General features: G+C 32.9%; 3 protein-coding genes across 3 annotated transcripts; all 3 read left to right on the plus strand.

Moving 5' to 3' along the window:
- On the plus strand, positions 3,450-9,142 carry LOC105166085 (cytokinin dehydrogenase 5). The gene is given in 6 exon segments (XM_011085309.2): positions 3,450-4,190; positions 4,192-4,454; positions 5,654-5,781; positions 6,544-6,813; positions 7,674-7,936; positions 8,489-9,142. Coding segments are annotated over 6 exon segments (1,563 nt in total). The 5' UTR covers positions 3,450-3,885; the 3' UTR covers positions 8,823-9,142.
- LOC105166086 (probable ubiquitin-conjugating enzyme E2 18) lies at positions 13,212-16,325 on the plus strand. The gene is made up of 6 exons (XM_011085310.2): positions 13,212-13,362; positions 13,493-13,596; positions 13,755-13,857; positions 14,066-14,129; positions 15,781-15,869; positions 15,975-16,325. Exons 1-6 carry the CDS (start codon positions 13,333-13,335, stop codon positions 16,068-16,070), a joined length of 486 nt encoding a protein of 161 aa, XP_011083612.1. The 5' UTR covers positions 13,212-13,332; the 3' UTR covers positions 16,071-16,325.
- Positions 16,206-22,519, plus strand: LOC105166281 (ribosomal RNA small subunit methyltransferase I). The gene is made up of 12 exons (XM_020695255.1): positions 16,206-16,269; positions 16,370-16,431; positions 17,032-17,271; positions 17,694-17,761; positions 17,861-17,957; positions 18,072-18,200; positions 18,364-18,472; positions 18,547-18,691; positions 19,368-19,410; positions 19,983-20,156; positions 21,832-21,952; positions 22,055-22,519. Exons 1-11 carry the CDS (start codon positions 16,206-16,208, stop codon positions 21,931-21,933), a joined length of 1,233 nt encoding a protein of 410 aa, XP_020550914.1. The 3' UTR covers positions 21,934-21,952; positions 22,055-22,519.

Raw genomic sequence — 22,624 nt, forward strand, 5'->3', positions numbered from 1 at the left:
AAATTTTAATTTTTGGTGGGCTAAACGTACGTACTGACGACTGAGCATAAAATATATAATTATAAAAACTTCAAAATTATATTATTCATATTATATAAACTTGTTGAGGTTTTTGTGGGCTAAACGTATGTTTTGACAAAGTGTATCGATTCCCACATAATAAGATCTTAGTTCACTACAAAAAAAAAAAAAAAAAAGTTTGACCGCTGCTTAAAAATCATAATAAATAAATACTATTTACCAAAATTAAACAAAAACAAAGCAAAAACTTAAATTTTTACTACAATTAATCAATATTCGTCATGATTTTTAGCAATAGCCAAAACATTTGCCATAATTTTGACTATGGCTAATGTTTTGACTACAATTACATAAATAACAGCTAATGACCGTCGCGAAGCCGTGATTGATCTATATTTGTCACAATTTTTTTTATTATAGTAATTTATCGTAACGAAAAATTATATTTCTTCAAATGGTTTTAGGTTAGCTATAAGGGTCTTAGTCGACCTACACAGGCACAGGCATACTCGACCTACATAGCGCAGGCGTAATCCTTTTATGTGCTATCCATACTTTTCTTAACAAAAAAATATATGTATCCCATCTTAGAATGTAATTTTTAATGAGAGAAAAGTTGATTTTTATGTTATTTTTCTAATTAAAAAAAAAAAATCAATGTATGTTTGTGACATAATTGAAGTGGTGATTGGGAGAAATGAAGAATCATCAGATGCCCACTTTACAAACACATCTCACATGTTACTGTTTGGCAACATATATGGCTGCCCCATGTGAGACTCCACAATCTTTATTACCACCTCTTCCATTCAATACTTCAAACATATATAGACCACATTTGAATATCGACTCCCAACATCAACAACATATGCCATTCAATAAAATTCAATTATTAATTTACTATAATTAATATGTTTAATAATATATATACCTATTTATATATATGTATATATAAATCGAGCCAGATACCCCAGAACTCTATACTATATATGATCACTTGATTTTACGTACAACATAATTTTGGTATATATATATCACGTAAATTGTTTCGTTAATTATATTTTAATATAATATATAACACTCTTTTTTTGAGGTACGTACCTTGAGTTCTGCTTTCTTATAACAAATATTTACTTAATTAGTTAAAATTCACTAAATTTGCTGATATTAATAAAAAGAATCAAATAAAAATTCATATATACTCCCGATTGATTTATTCATGAGTTATTGCAAGTCAACTAAATCTTTTTATGATCAAATTAACCTTGTATATTTTCATACGTTAATGCATGATGGGGTTTATCTTCACTGTTATCAGGGTAGTTTAGTCAGAAAAAAATTATTTGATCTGTAGTAAGTTAGTAATAAGTCAATCGAGGGTAAGTATCAATATTTGTTCAGTTTTTTCGTTAATATCAACAAATTCGCTAAATTTTGATCAATTGAAGGACTTGTTTGTTAGATGAATGTGAACCTTAGGGGTATTAGATGTAATTTTTTAAAACACAAGATATTTACGTGTAATTACGCTAAAAATTAAAGAAGTGGATTAATTATATAATTGTTTTCTAAAAAACAAAAAAAAAATAATAGTAATTGGGGGTTCAAATTTGGAGGCTCCAACAGCAAAGTTGTAGAAGTCGGCTATATATATCAACTTGCTATGAACCCTAAATTGCTGCCCACCTCAATTTACCAATTGATGTGAGCAATTTTGTAAGGATCTTCCAAACATTTATTTCACACGTTTCCCTTTTTCTTTTTCTATAAGTAAACAATTCTATGTCTTTAAGATGATAATCATCAAATTCTATTTATGTAGAGGCTTTTAATGTCTTGGAAAATTAAATTTTAGTGACAAGAAGTGGGGCAAAAAAATAAATTTTTCCGACCTTATTTGACCAAACTTAAATTAATTTTATGATAAATATAATATAGTTGTTGTATAATTGATACATTTTTAAGAAAAATAATCACTAATAAGTGTATCAAACTTGCTCTGTAATTGATTTGATTAAGTATCAATGGTGGAGCCACAAAATGAGAATTAAGTGTTGGAGCTTATTATCTTTACGTATAAGATAAGATGAAACACTTATCTTAATTATCTTTACACCCTAAAATATTTACCCCTTTTTTCTTGTTTGGTACGAAAAAAAAAAAAAAAAAATTCAGCAAATCAAATTTGAATATAAAAAATACTTTGAATCGTATATTTGTCTACGAAGAAACAAATGAAATAAAAAGAATTTAAATTTAAGTATTGAGAATTGGTGTATCATTATAAAAATATATAAATATTTTAAAAAAGAGTATATTTTCAATCACAATCAAATAAGTCGTCCCTCATAATTCACACACGTTATATATGTTACGTGAATTGGATCAGTAGAGCATAGTTTAGGGGCATAGTAGCTTAGATTGGTTACTAGCAATATATGATTGACAATTTGATTACAACCTTACCTAGAAAACCTACATATTTGCAAATTTTGACGTTGTTACAATCGAATGCACAAAAGATAATAATTTAAGGTTAGATTTATGTGAATTCCAAAAATATAGTTAGAGCGATATCGATCGTTGGATTAATAATATGTCCTTGATGCTCCCAATCAATAATTTAATAGAAATTGAAATAAATGAGGGAAATGAAAGTAGCACAAAAAGGGGCTGAATCCCAACTTAATTGGTGAAGTTGAGGTCCGATTACTCTAAAGTCATGGGTTCGGACCCTACCAATATGTGAGATGTTATTCTATTTTGATAATATGTGTTGAGTAGATATAATTATATGATATTGATAATTAATATATAATTATTAATTATTTTTAAATATTAATAATTATAATCGATATTCAGAATAATTGTCACATTTACTTAAAAAAAGAAAAAAGAAAGCAATAGAAAGAGGGGAGAAGCAATGCATGGAAAGGAAAACCACCCTTCCTCTTTCCCCCTCTCATACGTCGTCGTCTCGTCCCTGCGCCCACGTGAAATTTCCCATGCTCGCGTCCCCACACAGATCTCCGTATCCCCCTGTGGACCCATGGTCCCACCTCACACGTGTCCTCCCTCATCCCTCGCACGTGAACCCCCTCTCTTGTCCTATAAATTCACAACCTGTATCTCATATCCTCGACACTTTCTCCCCTTTTTACCTTCAAATTTACCCAAATCCAAAATAAAATAAAATAATTATTAAATTAGGAAAAAAAAGAAAATAAAAAATCCATCCATTATATGATTTGACAAGACCTGAATCAATTATATAATAATTATAATATATATATTATGTTTGACGTATAATTAAAAAATGATCAATTACATAATAAATATGATTGTTTAATTAAATAAAAATAGAGTGAAACAACACAGAAGAGTTCACACTACTGCAACACCTTTTGAGCGCTTATAAATACTTGTTGAACATACACACACAAAATCACGCACTGACACACATACAAACATCCCATAACCTGACCAAAAAGCACACACCAAAACACACACAGAGAGACGGAGAGGGATTTTGATTTGTCCCATAACGTGAATAGTAGTAAAAGAAGAAAAGCAGAGAGGAGAGTAGAATCGAACGAATCTGTGCATGTTGTGTGCAAAATCTTTAATTTAAAGCGCCGGCTTACGTTAGCGCCACGACTCCCCACAAGATTTTGTTCCCTTCCCCATAAGCGCTACACCCTGCACCCCATTCCCCTCCGCCGCTGTGCGCATTTTTGTTTATCCTTCACCTTTTCTTCTACCTTTATCCATTCTCTCTCCTCTCTCTCTCTCTCTCTCTATATATATATATATATATAAGAGAGAAGCAATCAATCTTCAGTAGTTGTATCCATCGTACATAGAATGGCTACCAAGTTTCTACTTACCTTTGCAATATGTCGGCTGATCGTGACCGTCGGATTAACTCTAGAGCCAACCGAGCTGCTCCGTCTCGAATTGGAAGGCCAGCTGAGTCTGGATCCAGCCGACGTGGGCTCCGCTTCCCGTGACTTTGGCGGTATGCAAACCGCCCATCCAATGGCCGTTCTCCACCCGGCTTCGTCTCAGGACGTCGCCCGCCTTGTAAAATCAGCGTACGAATCGGCTCATGGGTTCGGCATCTCTGCCAGGGGCCACGGCCACTCCATAAACGGCCAGGCTATGACCGGAAACGGTCATTCAAATGAGCGGCTCTCGCGGGAAGCCGGCTCCGCCCCGGGTTTCGGAGAAATCCATGTACGTGGACGTGTGGGGAGGGGAGCTATGGATAGATGTTCTCAGGTCCACCTTGGAGTATGGACTCGCACCCAAATCATGGACTGATTACTTGTACCTCTCAGTTGGAGGTACTCTCGCCAATGCGGGAATCAGTGGACAAGCTTTCAATCATGGCCCTCAAATCAGCAATGTGTATGAGCTCGACGTTGTTACAGGTTTCTCAGCTTTTTCCCTTTTCAATTTTCATTTCCAATTTTAAAATTAATAATAATAATAATAATTTGCATCGTCTTGAAATAGGGTGAATAGCAATTTACACTCATGTAATATTACAGTTGAACAAATTACCCTCTATAAAAAATTAATAGTAATTTATTTTCATGTGTTTTTAAAAAATGAAACAATTGGCCTACTTCTCGTATAACACAAAAATAGATTGCAATTTACCCTCTTAAAATATTTCTCCCTTGCCTTGCATGTGCTTCTTAAATATAATTTATTTTCTCCTAAAACAAAAAAATATATTAAATATTCTTTTAAATATATCAATAATGTGAATTTTATATTTGAAATTATATTGCGACTTCTTGTTTCATTCAATAAACATAATAAATATTATGTATATAAAAATTACTTGAGTTATTTATTTAAATAACATTTGGTGTTTTGATGTGTATATATTTAATGAAATAGAAAATGTAATAAGGGTTGTGTGAGAGTATAAGTTGACGTGGATTGGTTTTGGTTTAATGCCATCATGTTAATTTGTGCTTCTTATTAGAGAGACATATAAGTTATAACATCCTTTCACAATTTAAATGCTTCAACCTACCAATCATAGCCTCCATGCTTTTAACTATTTAATATAAATATTATACTACTTGATAAATATTAATTACTTGTCTTGATTATATGTATGCATATTTTTCTAGCATTTAATCCTAGTTTTGTGAAATTTGTTTTATGCATCCAGAATTTACAACAAAGAAAAATGGACCGAGGATTGATGTTTGGTTAGATTTATAGTGTATTTAATTTTATTTTTAAAATAAACTCTTGAAATATTTGAAAAGAATAAGACTATAGAGTTGATGAAAATTTAGTCATAAGGGTAATTTTGTGATTAATTAATGTATTAAAATTAAATAAGTCAGTTAAAATGAATTTTCACCCAAAAAAGAAAAAAGAGCTTTTAAGATATCAAAATCTTAAATTTCGTAAACTCATGCTCTGTAAATTTTTACCACACGATGTTACATCCTATGACCTATCAAATATTCATAAGATGTTAAGTGTTCCCAAACACCCCCTTAAATTATGTATGGAACGAGTTGTATGTAGAAAAAATTATCTTATAAGATGATTTAAAAAAAAAGTGTATTAGTCCCGTCTGACATATATATTATGTGCACAGGAAAGGGTGAGCTGTTGACATGTTCCAAGGAACAAAACTCGGAACTGTACGATGCTGTTCTTGGGGGGCTGGGACAGTTTGGGATCATCACGAGGGCAAGAATTGCACTTGAAAGAGCTCCCAGAAGGGTAATATTAATATTTCTCTCTTTACTGTGTGTGTGTGTGTGTGTCGACATCATTGAAATTGTCTGTTTCTCCTTCTTCTTCTTCGACTTTCTCTTGTTTTCGATGTGGGGCTGAGGGTGTCTTTTGCACAACGTTTTCCTAGTACCAGCTAATGACATGACCTCAAGAAAAAGTTATAAAACAAATTTCATGACCTATGGTTCGGAGTTGGGTCCATTTGAACTGCCTCTTTAATTACTACCCTCAATTAATTCAAACTTTCTTTTTAAAACTCACTGGCCTAGAGCTGGCACTGCTGTTCACATTCCCTCAATCTTTTTCACACTTCCTACACATATCAACAATGTTATTTAATTAGTCATCAACAATTTTAACCAGGATTGTTGTGTTGGTCGCTTGTTTCTCATCCTTTTGAGGACCAAAAGTAATCGCGGTTTGTTAAAATGACTAGAAAAGGAAAATTTTTTTGTTTGATCAGTTTTAGCTAAACCGAACCAATTATAAAGCAATTGTATCTTTTTTTGAACTGTACACTAATTACATGCCAATTGTATTGCACCTGCTATATAATTGATCTCAAATTTAGTTCAGCCGGGTCTGGTCTAGAATTTTCCTTAAGAAAAAGTACATTCAATTAAGCTTGTCATGCCCACATGTGAAATTTTTAAAATCATTTATCGAAATAGATTTGTACAAGACTAATATATTAAAACTCGGGTTTCTCTGCAACCCCTTATTAATTAAAATTGTTTACTGATGCAGGTGAGGTGGATCAGAGTGTTGTATTCAAATTTCACGGCTTTCACGCAAGACCAGGAATACCTCATCTCCTTGCATGGACAACCTCAAAAATTTGACTATGTCGAAGGTTTTGTAATAGTTGATGAAGGCCTCATCAACAACTGGCGTTCTTCCTTCTTCTCACCGCGTAATCCTGTCAAGATTTCGTCTCTCAATGCTGATGGAGGCGTCTTGTACTGCCTGGAAATTACCAAGAATTATCAAGAATCCAATGCTGATACCATAGACCAGGTACACACATATATATATTATAAACTCTTACAAATCTAGTTCATTGTACTATGTCTAATGTTGTACTTGTGACTAGGAACAATTACAATTAATATCATAGTTAATTAAATAATTATAATCATTATTACAGTGGGGTATAGTTAGGCTGCATGGCAATGTATACACACACCACAATAGGTCTAATCAGGCGGCTAACGACGTATTTGATGCTTAAATACTCGTATATAATACGATAAATAATCACATGAAGCAACAGAAAAAAGGAAAATTTCCTGAAAAGAAGGGGAAAATGTAAAGCAATATCTTCTTTTTATTAGTATATAAACAAACATTTTTACATCCTGACAACAAAAGGGGAGATCTTACAAAGATTACATTATCTTTTATTAATACAACAAGGGAAAGAACAGAAGATTCTTCCAACATTAGTGTCTTAGTTTATTTTCCTGAAAGTATATGAAGCATTTGAAAAGTTGGATGTTTAGTTATGATTACGCCGTTGCTGTATTGTATATTGAAGTTGGATTTAAGTACTAGATCCTGTAATCTCTTTTATGGATTTTTTACTTGCATTAGTATGTAATTGCTTCCGACAGCAAACGCACATTAAAAGGCGGAACAAACATGAAAAGACAACGGCGAATATTACATACAATCTTTGAGTCGATGCATCTTAAGAGGGAACATAAACTTAATTGTACTTTAGTTAATACAATAATACTAAAACCTAGCTTGTAGTAGGTTCCATTTTTACGACACGTCTAATTAGATACGAGATGTAATACTAATTTGCAATAAAAGATCTGAACTGATGTAAGAACATCCATTCCACTCATCTTACAATTTCTTGTCTTTTATAGGAGGTGGAGGCTCTGTTGAAGAAACTTAATTTTATACCAGCATCGGTGTTCACAACTGATCTTCCGTACGTGGACTTCCTGGACCGGGTTCACAAGGCCGAGCTGAAGCTGAGGGCCAAGAATCTGTGGGACGTGCCGCACCCATGGCTAAACCTGTTTGTACCTAAATCAAGAATCGCAGACTTCGATAAAGGTGTGTTCAAGGGCATTCTGGGCAACAACACAAGTGGTCCTATTCTCATCTACCCCATGAATAAGAACAAGTAAGCCTTGTTAACTTTTGATTATAGTACTCTGTAATAATTTTGACACTAATCATTTGTTAGCTTCCTGTTCGACGTTTGCATCATACAGCATACAAGTATAGTATGTTATTTCCGGGTTGTCATTATACATGTGATACGGACAAAATCTTGAGTCGGTTACGTCGTTTCAATATATATAGTGGACCACATATGATAGATCATATATGCACTAATCATGGATCTTTAACTAGAATTAAGATATTATTTGGTCGTTGTGCTGACGCGGAGTTAGTGCTACATTACTCATAACCAAGATAATTTTAGTCGTTTTGTTTAGTGCTAAAAATCAATATATCAATCAACCAATCAATCGACTTTCCAGTTCAACATTTGGGACATGTAAGATCAAATGCCTGTATGCAAACACCTGCATTTGATTCTTGGACTATTTTACCAATGCACTAAAGGTGCATGTTTTGCCTGAATCCTACGACGAGTTCCTATGTGGTCTGTAGTTGATTCTCTTGATGATAAATTCAACACGAATTGAGTATGGTCACGTACGTGTAGGTGGGACGACAAGAGTTCAGTAGTGACGCCAAATGAAGACGTGTTTTACTTGGTAGCGCTTCTTAGGTCCGCATTGGACAATGGCGATGAGACGCAGGGTCTGGAGTATTTGAGCAACCAAAACCGTGGGATCTTGCAGTTCTGCGATGAGGCCGGAATCAACGTGAAGCAGTATCTCCCTCATTACTCCACGCAGCAAGAATGGATGCGTCATTTTGGAGAAAAATGGAGCCTCTTTTCCAGAAGAAAAATGGAATTCGACCCGAGACATATTTTGGCCACAGGGCAACGTATATTTGCACCTTTGCTTAATCCCAGGGGAGCTTCGTTCTGAGGAAAAATATGATAGATTTATTGGTTGATTATGTATATACGCCACATATTCAAATATGTAAATATAGGCAAATTAATTAGATGAATTTTCAGTTAGAAATATTGCACAATTATTAGTATTCTTATTCTTTCTTATTTCATTTTTATTTTTAGTGTTGTGAGGAGGAGGGGTAGTAGTATATGATATCGATTACCTTTTTTTTACAAGATTGAAATATTGTCCAATTGGGATATATAGGTGAAGAAATCAGATTGAAAAGGGTAGATTTGTAATTTTGTTGCTCATATAAATTAGTGTTTCAACTGAGAATCAAACTTATATATTTTGCTGTCCTAACATCATTCATGCATCTTCAATTTATAAAAATCCAGTCCCTGTAGCTCAATTGTGCTTCAAGTTCTATTATTTCATACACTCTTCTACATTCTTGTACTTTTTTCTTTTCAAGGATATTTTAGTTATTTCACTTATACTGCTCTCGTGTTCCCGTTCCCCTTCCCACACAAAAAAATGTCATGGTGAATAGTTCCAGCAAGTTTTTCAAGTACTAGAATTAATCACTACACCAAAAAACACAACTTAAGTACGTTTTATGTGTTATCTTGAATTTTCATGTATTCCTATAAATAAATTATTCTTGTAATAATCAATTTTCTCCGAGTAATTGCAAAATGTTAATAAATAGACCAAAAGTTATTTTGGGCCTTTTTCTTTGTGGGCTGGAAATCTAATCATAGATGTGCTGTCATAATTGGGCCTTCCTATACTCAATCGTCTACTACCCTCTCCCTGTCCCACAAGCCCATTTATCCAACAATCCTCATTCATCTAACAAATTAGTCGGGGGAAATTATAGCTAGATTTGATATAATTATAAATATTTTTAATTATTTAAAATTTATAAATATTTTTTAATTTTACTTCTAAAAATAAATAGATATAATTATAAATATTTATTATTATTTTAAAAATTATAAATATATTCTTAATTTAGTGTTCGTCTAAAATGAAATCAGTAGTCTTCTCTAAGATTTTATTCAATTTTTATTGTAAATTTATTGAAATACTATTTTCAAAGAAAAGTGGGTATGATCGTTAGGGCACAGGTAGGAGGACAACTCAATTGATGGTTTTGATTCGATATGAATGTAAAAGTTTTAGGGTGGTTTGTTACGAAGAAGAGACCGGCATTTTGCATGTTGAGTCGCTCTTTCCTGACCTTCTAAGTGGGTTCTAGCTTGAGCTGGCATAGTTTGTTCCCATGAGAATCCATATGGAACGGATGAGGAAAAGTACTCTCCACTTTTACAACGCCAACTGTCTCATTCGGATTCAACTTATGAATTATAAATTTTTGTTTTTAGATATTTTTAAATATTTTTATGGATTGATATGCTTTATGGTTTAATTATCTTATCCACCCTAAATTTCTTTTATATATTTTTTAAATATTTAAAAAATAGCAAGGGTAAAATAATAATGTCTATGTTGGCGTATAGAGACTATATAATTATTTTTTATTTGATGAAGGTATTTTCAATTTTGCTAATAATAATGGTCATCTGCGATTATACCTAGGGGTGTAAAATGAGTCGAATTCAACCTTTTTTAGTAAGCTCGAGCTCGAGCTCGATTTCGAATGGTATGGCTCGAGCTCGAACTCGACGAGCTCTTACAGTTCGAGCTAGAGTTCTAATCTTATCTTCTGATATGATCTAATGGACATAGTCTTTTATATATATAGTATAAATCGGGTGCCCGAATTTTAAGACATCGTAATTGTTGATTAAAATTTTTTGATCTCATTATATATAATAAAATAATAATTAAAATAATTAAAATTGTTCAATCACCATTGTTGTTTTTGTTATTATTATTATTATTATATGTTTTTTAGATTAATTAATAAAAATCACTAAATTTGAAATAAGTTTATAAGTAATAAAAAAGACTGCAAAATGCATAATATTTATCATGATATAAATATAAAACAAAAAAATAAATAAAAAACCATAAGTGAATTAAAAAAGGTATAGAACAATATAAATATATATTAAAATATAGCATAAAGTTTATATAGTATTAAATAATTATTTTATAAAAAAAATTATAATTCACTAAATTGTTGATTAAATTAGTTTTTGTATAAAGATTAAATGTATAAATTAAAGTACCATAATTTATTATTCTCCAAAATAAAATGTATGATACTTATTAATACTTATAATATATGGTCAATTTTGAGTATAAAAGTATTGTATATAAAATTAAATATATAAAATTTTTAAAAATAAATATATATAAAAAATAAAAAAAGATGGAAAGCCAGAACAGAGGGAATTTTTCGAGTTCAAAATCGAGCCGGCATGTTGACTTGTCTACCACTCCTAATTATACCAAACTTTAAGAGAAATAGCTATAATTTATCCAATTAGTTATTCTACAAAAATAATACTTGAGAACATATCGATATGGTGTAAAAGGATTCTCCAGAAAAAGATCTAAATATACTTAGATCAGTCTGAAATATAGTAAATATGACTTGTAAAGTAAGAAATGATAAGAACCGCACAACAAAAAAGTTTCGATTTTAACTTTCTAAAGAAGTATGAAGGTCGTACCAGAGTATGATGTAGCAAAAGTAATATTTAGAATATAAATGAATAATATTTTTTATAGATATTTTTGAATTTTATACGATTTTATGTGAACTATTAATTTAAAAATAAGCTCCCTGATCAATTGGATTATTAAAAATGTTTAAATTTAGGTACTATACTATTTACACCAAATTTAATCTTCTAACCTCATTTTCTCCGCGTATCATAATAAAAATTGTAATAATTAAATAATGTGACACTGTTCACCTCTTATTTATTACTATAACAATTAATAAAGAGAATATGTCCAAAAATGTTACGAATGTGTCGTATCAAACGAACATGGTCCAATTCCTATAGTATTTTACAAAAATATTGATTTAATTTTTACCATTTTAGGTTTATTCAAATTACAGGCATGTTTCCTTATATTACAATTGGCCCCTGTATTATTTTTTGTTTCAATTTTATATCTAGAACCTCATGTTTAGTATTTTGTCAAAATAAAGGATTAATTACACTCAAACATTTTCTTCTAGAAAAATTTTGAAATTACACTAACACCCCTAAAAATATTCTCACATTACACCTAACCCACTTTCATTAAGGTTCGGACAAGAAATGCTATCATAATAAAAAAAATTACGTGTTTTTTTATTTCACACCTCATTTAACATTTTCATGTATATTTTTATACTTATAAAGAGATAAATATAATATATATATAAAATATGGTTAACATAATTACATTTTTTCCTTCATAACTATAAAATTATTACATAAAAATATTAAATGACAGGGTGTAAGCGTAATTTTAAAATTTCTTTTGAAAAGTGTAATTTCATATTTTTATAGGGAGATTAAATATAATTAACCCTTAAATAAAATGGTAAAATCATATTAAGATTTTAAATAACTTTTAATCATAGACGACCCTAAATTTTGTGATTCAAAATTAAGTTAATAATGTTATATTTAAATTATATATTATCGTGTCATTATCCTTTTTTTTTTCTTTCTAATTTATCATAAAATGTAAGTAAATTCAAGTTAATTTTTAATAATTGATGCGATATAAAAAATTAACTGATTGTTTCATATGATTATGGAAATGAAGTTAACCAAACCCATTAATGAAATTTTCCAAAACAATATAAAATGATAAAATATAAATGATAAATCAATTGGATTCTTAAATGCAAAATAATTTGATTGAGCTCAAAATTTTGTTTTATCACAATAATAAATTTCATGATTTTAATAGTAATTATTATTTTACAAAAAATATTATTAATAAGAATCAGTCCTAAAAGAATATTATTTAAAATAATTAATTTTACATATATAGCGATGATGTAATAATTGTAATTATAGTGAATTATTATTATATTGACACTGTAAATATGTTACTAATTATTTACAGTATTTTGTTATGTATAATTATTGTTGTTTAATATGATGTAATAACAAGATAAAAGTATCTTTATTTAATATATATTTAATAATAATTTCGTAATTGTCACTAATATTATTATTTTAAAATTTTTTTATCATAAAATAGACGGAACACGACAAGGGCAAAATAGTCACTGGGGGGATGTACACATTGTACAGAGAAATGATTCTCTGCTCAAGTGAACACGCGAGGCAGATAGCAATGAATTGTAATCAACCAGAGATCAATCATGGGCCGTGGATGTGTTGACCGGACACAATCTATTCATTGAGATTCTATTTAAATAATAATAAAAGAATAATATATAAATAATAAGGAACCAAATCCTGAAAAATAACCCCTGCACTGCAAGTGCAATGCATTAAGAAGCACTCGGCATCCTTTTGTCTTTGCCCTCCGCTTTCTCTCTCTAAACAGATTTTTCTCTCTCTAAAATTTTCGTTTTCCGTACGCCATGACCTCCCCCTCCGCTTCTTCACGCAAGGTATTTCTTTTTTAATTGAATTTTTATCTTCATCTATTATAGTACGAGTTTTTACTTTAATTTTTCTTTTGGCTGGAGAAATTTAGTGATTTTTGTTTTTGATTTCTGGAATTGAAATACTGGGGAAAAGGCTTTGAGCAAGATCGCATGCAACCGGCTGCAGAAAGAGCTGGTGGAGTGGCAGGTGAATCCTCCTGCGGGTTTCAAGCATAAAGTTACTGATAATCTTCAGAGGTTCCTTCCCTGTTTTTTTTTTTTTTTTTTTTCGGAAAAAGAAAAATTCCTTTCCTTTTTTCTTTGTTCTTCTCTGACTTATCAAATTTCTTAAATTTGTTGAATAATTTCGAAAGTACTGATTTTTGGTAGTAATTGATTGAATTTGGTGCGGACAGGTGGGTAATTGAAGTCAACGGCGCGCCTGGGACGCTGTACGCGGGCGAAACCTACCAGCTTCAGGTGGATTTCCCGGAGCATTACCCTATGGAAGCGCCTCAGGTTACTCTCTTCTGCAGATATTTTCCCTTTCACTTTTTGTTTATGTTAATAAATATGAGAAAAATTTGAAATTTTGTCTTGTTACTAAGAGTGTGATTTTAGGTAGATTTCTAGGTTTTGTCGGTTGGTAATCTTGATATTTGTTGCAGTTTCAGTTATTAATTGTGGTTTTGTGTATTTAACTTGAGACTGAATTGTTTCATGGCAGGTTATATTTGTTCCTCCAGCTCCACTCCATCCACACATATATAGCAATGGCCACATTTGTTTAGGTTTGATTTTCCTGCCTTATCAAATTTAGAGGCTTTTTGCAAAATCTAATTTACAGTAAGTTCTAAATTTATCTATTAGTTGTGTTACTTAGTTGTTTTCCATTTTGCTTTATATGCTGGTGGTGGTGTTGCAAGCCATTCTTTTTTTTTTTTTTGTATTTATTTCCAGTAATTGGTGATTATTGTCGAAAGATGGTCTTATCATGCAACTCAGTTTGGTTCAGATGTCTTTGTTATATGATGTCATGACTTCCTCAGAGTTGAATCATATTCTAATGCATTCTTTCTAGGGATTGAGTTATTAATCTAGGGTTAAAGAGCATATGAAGTTTGAGAATGTGGAAGGGGTAGTTATTGGTACGTCATTTGCTATCAGCAGCTGGTAAATGCAGGGAAGATTGCCTTAAGTTACCTCCATCGTTTGAAGTTCCACAATTTCTGATAGGTTCTTAATTGGGTTGACCTATATAAGGTTTAGTGTTCATTGTTGTATTTGGAAAGCAACACTGTTCTTGTTTATTTCTCCTTTCATGCAATATTCTGCATCAATGCATATTTGTAGTGGTTTAGTTCGCAATCTCAACAAGAACTGAAGTGACTTGGTGATGGATAAGAATGCTTCGTTTGTTTATCAAGCTCTATCTTGATTATCTCTTGCTCAAATTTATGTTGATTATCTAGAAATGTTGGTAACTTTTGAGAAGGGTTTGGTAGTGAATTTAAATGGCACCAAATCCAACATGCGTCCCATAATTAAATTGTCACAGTCTACAATGAGATGAAATTTGAAGCGACTTTGAAAGTTAAGTGGAAATTTTATACTGCTGCACTTAATATCAAGGGATAAGATTAGCTTTGCTTCTGCATCCTTGCTGCAGGAGGAGATATGTAATAAGTTTTATGGAAGTTGAATTGAAACCCAGCTTCGGCAGGGTCTGGAAATATATTGTTCTTGTTTCTTGTGGGTATCTGTTCTTGTAATCCTGTGAGCAATTAGAAACTAAGTGATGGATTGCATTGAGGCCCATCCTGTGGAGTTGTAAAAGAATTTGTAGCTAAGAAGATCTTAATCTCTATCTAGCTCAGTTTGTTGGTATTAAGTGTAACTAGTTTTATATTTGATGCAGTGTTGCAATGCTGACAAGCGAAATGTGAGATTGGAACTGTTAACTTTCATGATTTGACATGCACCAAATATTGAACCTTGACTTCTATTTATATTTATTAGTTTTTAAACTTGTTAGACAACAATGATATTATGTCAAACTATCCCGGTTAGATAAATACATAATCTCTACCTCAAATAGTAAATTAGATTTGGAATCTGGAATTTTCTGTCTTTTAAGTTCAGGTTGCTAGATCTTGCCCATAAGATTTGGATTGAAGCAGCATTGTACAATACAAATTGACTTTTTGTTCTCTTTTTTTGTTATCCTAGTTCACATGTTTTTTCAAGTTCGTTTTGGGATATGTTTACAGACCCACGTCTAATCCCAATTACCCCACCAATCAAGAAGTGGTATACTATATCTATTTTATGGTTTCAGAAATATAAACTTTTGTGGCCTACATTTTGCTTGTTTGGGGATGATTGTATTAGATTTTCACTTTCGTTTTTCCTTTTCTAAAAATAATGTGGTCTTCGATACAGATATTTTGTACGATTCCTGGTCCCCAGCCATGACTGTAAGTTCAATTTGCATCAGCATTCTCTCCATGTTGTCAAGCTCCACAGTGAAGGTTTGTTTTGAGATTTTGAAATTCCATTTCCGAGGCAGTTAGCCACCATCAGGAACTTGCAATCTCCATCTGATCCTTTGATCTCTTGAATCTTTGTCCCTGCAGCAACGTCCAGCAGACAATGATCGCTATGTGAAGAACTGTAAGAATGGCAGATCTCCCAAGGAGACAAGATGGTGGTTCCATGACGATAAAGTGTAATAACTAAAATCTGGAGAAATCTGTAACACCACCCCACTTGAGGGCTGGATGGTATTCTCTTCCCTTTACAAGCTAAGGGAAGAACCCAAAAAAATATTTGAAAAGGAAAAAATGATTTTATTTTGACTGCACTGGATGCCGAGAAGGCATCGAACAGACAATTTAGTAGCTGCTGGCCTAATGTCGATGTATTTAAAATGTCAGCGGTTTTTTCTAGCTTGTGTGAAGCCAAAGCATGCAATTGCCTATCTCTAACTTATTTTGTCACGTCTCTGAATCCATTAAACTGTTTTTCACAGTTTATGCCAAGATTTTGAGACCTGTAAGGCTTCGTACCAACAATTACGCCCTGTCGATTGGGGTCACTAAACGTGATAAAAATACAGTGCCGCATTTAGCTACTATCAAACTCAAAGGGTCGCACAGGGTGGCCTGTGCTCTTAGATAGTAGTTAGAGTAAGCCAGCACTAAGAGAGACAATGGAGAGGGAGGGGTTGGTTCTCATTTAACAGGGTTGGATTATGTTATTTGAGTACGGAGATTATGAATGTTACCTTGGATACTAATACACAACAAAGATAGAGACAAAGGTACGTACTTAGAAAGATTTGGAGAGAGGAATTTAAACAGCTCTCAATATTTAACAAAATATAATACAAAATTAAATTCGGGGGATGAATGGAGTTTTGGTTGGATTTCCTATTTTAATTTATATATATAATTTCATCTGCAATATTATAAACACATCAAATATATTAATATATATATATATATATATATGATGATGAAGAAAGATTATGTAAAGGACTGGTACAAGAGAGAATAGAGAAATGTAGATTTTATACTAATTTCATTTAATCAATAGCAATTATTAGCTAAAAAAGTAATTAAAAGATAAGTAAGAAGAATAGTTATTTATTATGATAGATACGATAATTTGTATTTGTATTTGTATAGGTAGTCCGCTTGTTGTGGCAAACAACCACCTCCACCTCCACCTGCACGCCCGCCCCTAAACGATGTTGTTCCGTCGCTGTCATTCAAGAGCAGTACCATTCTCAACCACGTCGCCGCCACTCGTATTTCTTTATTTTCTCTCTCTTCACCTCCTCGCACCACCATTCCCTTCCTCTCTTTCTCGTCTGTTAATTCTCCAGCCGCCTCTGACAGCGAAATTACGGAAGATTTCCCGTCGAAACAAGTAATCAACTTTATAGTTCCTGTTTTTGATTTTTTCTTTCTTTAGTACAATGAGCCGTCTGTTTGATTTTTGCACAAATTACAGGCTTTTAGTGGTGTAGTTGATTTTTTAGGTCACGGCTTTTGCGAGATTGGGAATGATTCAGAGTTATGATTATGAATTTGAATGCCGAATTTTGTTTCACGGGATTTTAGCTGGTTATAATTCAGACATGTATATTCGTGTCATACTTAATGTATATATGAAGATTATGGATCAACATTCACTACGTTACCAGCGTATGGTTAAAGAAAACAGTTAAATGTTTATTGTCTCACGGAAAAATGCATATGTTCTTCATAGGCAAGAGTTCTGTCACCTTTTTAAGCAGTGCTGAATCTGTTTCTAAATATGATTTCGTTTTCTCATGTTTAATTTTGTAGGGTCCTTTAAAACCAGGATTATATCTTGTGGGAACACCAATTGGGAATCTTGAAGATATAACTTTAAGGTCAATTGGTTTTGTGAAGTATAAATGCTATTCTAGCTTTAACATTGGTTAGTGAATTTGTTTTCCTGGTTTCCTCAATGGATCAACCAATTCTTGTAGAGCCCTGAGAGTGTTGAAATCTTCTGATATCATACTTTCTGAAGATACACGGCATTCAGGAAAGTTGCTTCAGTACTATAATATTAGAACTCCACTTGTAAGTCCATTTTTTATGCTATTTCTAAAGGTTCTTTTCTGAGTTACCAAAAATCACTTGGTGTATGTGTGAATGTATGTGAAGATCTTTCTCATTCTATGCTTAGATTTTCAGTTAAGCTATCATAAATTCAATGAATCTCAACGAGAGCAAGTTGTGTTGAGGAGATTACAAGGCGGAGAAATTGTAGCACTGATTAGTGATGCTGGGATGCCAGGCATCAGTGATCCTGGTATGGAGCTGGTGAGTTACATGTTTTAATGCCATAGGCACCTATGTGCTTTGTATAATTTTTGGTGCGGTGTGTATATGTCTGCTGCTCCAGAATCAAAGAGCGAAGCTTTATTTAGCTGTAAAATCAATAGATTTGTGGTCCTTTAAGTTCATTTTGCAATCTTGGATGTAGGCTAAATTGTGTGTAGAGAAAAATATACCTGTCATTCCTGTCCCGGGGCCATCTGCTTTGGTAGCTGCTCTTTCTGCATCTGGTTTGCCTACCAATGAGTTCACATTTGGTAATTCTTTTTCGAGAACTCTGGTGCTTTTTTCAACTGCTCAAATATCATAACACGAGGTAAAACTGCTGCAGTTGGTTTTCTCCCTAAACATGCTGCAACTAGAAGAGAGAGGTTGATGGTTTCTGCGAATAACCCAACTACTCAGGTCTTCTTTGTCCCTCCTCACAAGCTCTGTCAATTTCTAGAAGAGACCTGTTCAATCTTTGGACAATCTAGGTAAATTTATGTCAGCAAATTACTCTTCAACTATTTTGATACACATTAGGTTGTGTGAGCTGGTTTTGAAACTAGTATTCTAGCAACTAAATTATGATGGTTGTTAGTTATTGGAATAAAAGTAGATTATCAACTACCTGCTGTGGATTCTCCGATTCTGGTTCGATGGAAATATAGAGACACCTCTTCTGTGAATTCTATTTTCATTTGCTTTTTCTTTTTCAATGAAGTAAGTCAATGCATTGAATATAGTCCCATCAGTTTGCAATCCACCCATGTTTTGCTACCTTACAGGCTTTTGTAGAGCTTCTAACGGCTACTCGATATGACACATGTGCCATATAATTCTTATTTTTGCTTGTGAAGGAATAACTGGACCTGACAGACTTAATAAGTTAGGTTTTTCCTTCAAGAACGTGGTCTCAATTTTATTCAAACTTGTTTATACCCAGAATCTCTCCGAGGGCCAGATACCATCATACCACCCCCTTCTCATATCTGTCATTTATGATTTTGAGGTCACAATCGAGACACATCCTCAGTTGTCAATTCAAATGATCTATATTATTCTTACTAAGGACGTGTGTCAATCAGATGAAGATATCTTTCTTCTGGTAGGTTGTTTTAATTGTGCTTCAGAATTCTGAAATTTGGCTGTTCTTGTCTGTTTTCATAGGAGATGTGTCATTGCTCGGGAGATGACCAAACTGCATGAAGAAGTAATCTTCACATCTGGTTTTCTTATGTTGTATTCTTGCATTTTTTGCTGTCGTTGTTGTACTTGTATTAGTTTTCCACACAAGAGATGAGAATAGACAGGAAGCTGTTGGACAAACTTGAAATAAACTGAAATATGTATACTGTAGTTAACATTAATTTCTCGCATTCTATTATTAGAAGGTTTTTACTACCTCTTGATCATGAAAAATGATAAGAAACACTGGGAGAGCTGGATCTTGAGTCATATTCAAATTAAGCATTTACCCGTATGAATCATAATTAGAACTGATGCAGAATCAATAATTGTAGTTTGTCAAAGTTGAGGCGCGGCTGATATGAATATCAATAGCAATAATTTTTACTGCACCCATATGGATTTGCCCATGCATGTGTAGTTTAATCATGAATATCTTAGTGTTGTTACTTTTGTGGGTATATAAAACATTAATGTTCTATTTAGCATTTTCTATTGCTCGCATTTTACTCCTGAAGATAATAAAGGATCCCAATCAGTTTTGTTATATGGTAATTTGGTTTAATTTTAATTAACAAGATAAGTTTTGTTGCCCAGTTTTGGCGGGGTACAATTGGGGAAGCCAAAGAAGCTTTCACAACCCATCAACCAAGGGGTGAAATTACACTTTTGATTGAAGGAGTGAAAGTTAGCGAGGGTGAAGCTTTCTCTGAGTCTCAACTGGAAAATGAGTTAGGAGAATTGATTTCAAAAGGGCACAGCCTCTCCATGGTAATGGGCTCTATCCTTGTAAAGTTTGTTTAATGGGATTTAATTTTGTTAATATATGGGTTTTCTGCATAATATTGGACATATTCATTTTCATTACGCATATGCACAGAAAGACTGGAATCCCGATATGATGTTATTGAACTATAACTGGTTTGTAATCTATGTCGGCGTGGGACTGTTACCTCTTTTGTTGTCTCTTGTTTCATTATGGTTTCCAATTGGTTAACGATAAACCTGCTAAATTCTTGTTTTAATTCCAGTATATGGACGAGAAAAAGGGTAAATTACAACGAGCTCACCCGGAATTTGACATAATTACAAATACCTCATTGTTTGGAAAATTACCAATACCCCATGATTATAATGACCTTCTACAACTAGTTCAATCCGTTAGTCTCTATTAGGTTTTCATCCTATTTTTGTAGTGAATTGATCAAAATACTCTTGTGGACTATTCATTTTAATTTTACTTATTTTTTAAAATTTTCTAAAGTTTTTTTGCACTAACTGGATAATCTTTTTACAGTTTTTCAAAACAATCCATCTACCTCGTCTAATGGGGGCTATTTGTAATTTTCTAAATAACAAGGGGTATTCGTAATTATGTTAAACTTTAGAGGTGCTCGTTGTAATTTAACCAAGAAAAAGTATCAGTGCTTGTCCTTCTGTGGGAAGTAGGTGCATCTTTCATTAGATCTTTGTATTCAAAATTTTAGAGAACCTTCAAAGTCATAAAACCTGACTATGGATCTTGGACATGTTCGGAGCTGAAACCTGCTTTAGCTTGCACCGAGTTTTTGAAGAATTAAATTTTAAAACCAAAGACATCTCACGCTTTGTTATCTCCAGCCACCCTTTTCTCACTATTATAATCATTCCTATATGTAACACAGCAAACAGTTCACTGTATATGCAGGACAAAATTATAAAGATCTTAATGCTGATGTTCTGTTGAGATTAATTCTATGCGGTTCTAGGTTGAACAAGTCGAAATGTTTATCTGATTATTCATATTCCGTTAGCAGTAATCTGTTTTTTTATATACAAAGTTGCCTTGATTATCTATCCACCCACCCAAAGTTGGTAATGTGTTCGCATATTGTTTATTCTCATATAGTTGGTACATGAAATGTGTCTACCTAAATTGTCATCTTTATCACCATTGTAGCACTAAATATATTTTATCTCCAGCTGTCATCGGCCCCTAAATTAACCACTAATCTTCAGTGAGCATTTCTTTGCTGTTAGACTCTCTCTCTCTCTCTTGCCCGCTTACTCTTTCCTTGTCTTTCTCAGTTAGGTGCATATTTTTGACATCATGTTGTAGCTAACCCTCAAATTTGGGTCTTAATAGGCGTTGGCTATAGAGGTCATGGCTCTTTCCACTATCTAATGATATGTTTTGTTGAAGAAAAGTTTTATCTGCCAGCAAGCGCTCTATGACTTCTTTTGACCCGTAATAAAATAAACACTTTGCTTTGAGACTTCTAAGTTTCACCAAATTGATGGGATATATTGGAGAACAATACTTTGTCTAATTTTGAAGTTTCCGAGTGAATTGTTTGGACGTGCTTGCCTTATAATTTACTCTATATCTATTTCCTGAAGAGGATGGGGATTGCTAATAATTTGTTACTTGATAACTTGCAATATACCATTGTTTTATTCAATGCAGGCGGTCAAGTTGGTGGCAACTGGAACATCCATGAAGAGAAAAGCAATATATTCTCTTGCACTGGAGAAATTTGGGAAACATGCTTCAGATGATAAACATTGATTCAGTTTCTGCTGGGACTGTGAGTTTCTGGACAAGTAAAAAGAATTAGTTCTATAACTTCTAAAACAATCTTACCGTGTTTGCCACAATTATCTAACTCTTCACTTGTTTTTTTTTACAGGAAATGGCTGGTAATTCTCAATTGACTTGTCTGCCTGCCCGTCACAACTGCAGAATATGTGCAATTCACAGTGACTGCCCAAACAGAGCCAGTTATTGGCTTCGCTAAATTTTGTGCTGGCTCTGGCAGAATGGACCCAATTGCTTCGCTTAGCAATTTAAACTCCAGATTCTCCTAATGCTAAAGTTTTCAACATGTGCTCTTAGAGGTGGATGGCTGGTTTTGATTGCGGAGGAGTTTTCAACATATAATGATATAAATTACTGGCGTAAAATGACACCACATAAGAGTTTTATGAGTTTCTTGATTATGTTGCCTTACATGCTTAATATCCTAGTTTGGGTTGAATCTGTAAGCGCCAACTTCTGAGTATCTCGTCATTGAAACAACAGACTGTAAAAAAAATGAACAAAAGACAGCTACACATTCCAAGTTGTTTATATTTTTGCATGGTTTCTTTATCTAGCTCTGATCTGCCCTTTTCTTTTCCTGTACTAAATACCAAATGAATTACTTGGTCCGTGAAGCAGGTGTAGACTTAGATGCCAGATTTGCTTACCCATTACCCAG

This window comes from Sesamum indicum, linkage group LG7, assembly GCF_000512975.1.
Source record: "Sesamum indicum cultivar Zhongzhi No. 13 linkage group LG7, S_indicum_v1.0, whole genome shotgun sequence".
NCBI lineage: Eukaryota > Viridiplantae > Streptophyta > Magnoliopsida > Lamiales > Pedaliaceae > Sesamum > Sesamum indicum.

Coding starts and splice junctions, on each gene's coding strand:
- LOC105166086 (XM_011085310.2), top strand. CDS start 13,333: ATGACCTCCCCCTCCGCTTCTTCACGCAAG. Junction 13,363..13,492: donor CCTCCGCTTCTTCACGCAAG/GTATTTCTTTTT, acceptor ACTGGGGAAAAG/GCTTTGAGCAAGATCGCATG. Junction 13,858..14,065: donor ACCCTATGGAAGCGCCTCAG/GTTACTCTCTTC, acceptor GTTTCATGGCAG/GTTATATTTGTTCCTCCAGC.
- LOC105166281 (XM_020695255.1), top strand. CDS start 16,206: ATGCCGAGAAGGCATCGAACAGACAATTTAGTAGCTGCTGGCCTAATG. Junction 19,411..19,982: donor TGACCAAACTGCATGAAGAA/GTAATCTTCACA, acceptor TTTGTTGCCCAG/TTTTGGCGGGGTACAATTGG. Junction 20,157..21,831: donor AAGGGCACAGCCTCTCCATG/GTAATGGGCTCT, acceptor TATTCAATGCAG/GCGGTCAAGTTGGTGGCAAC.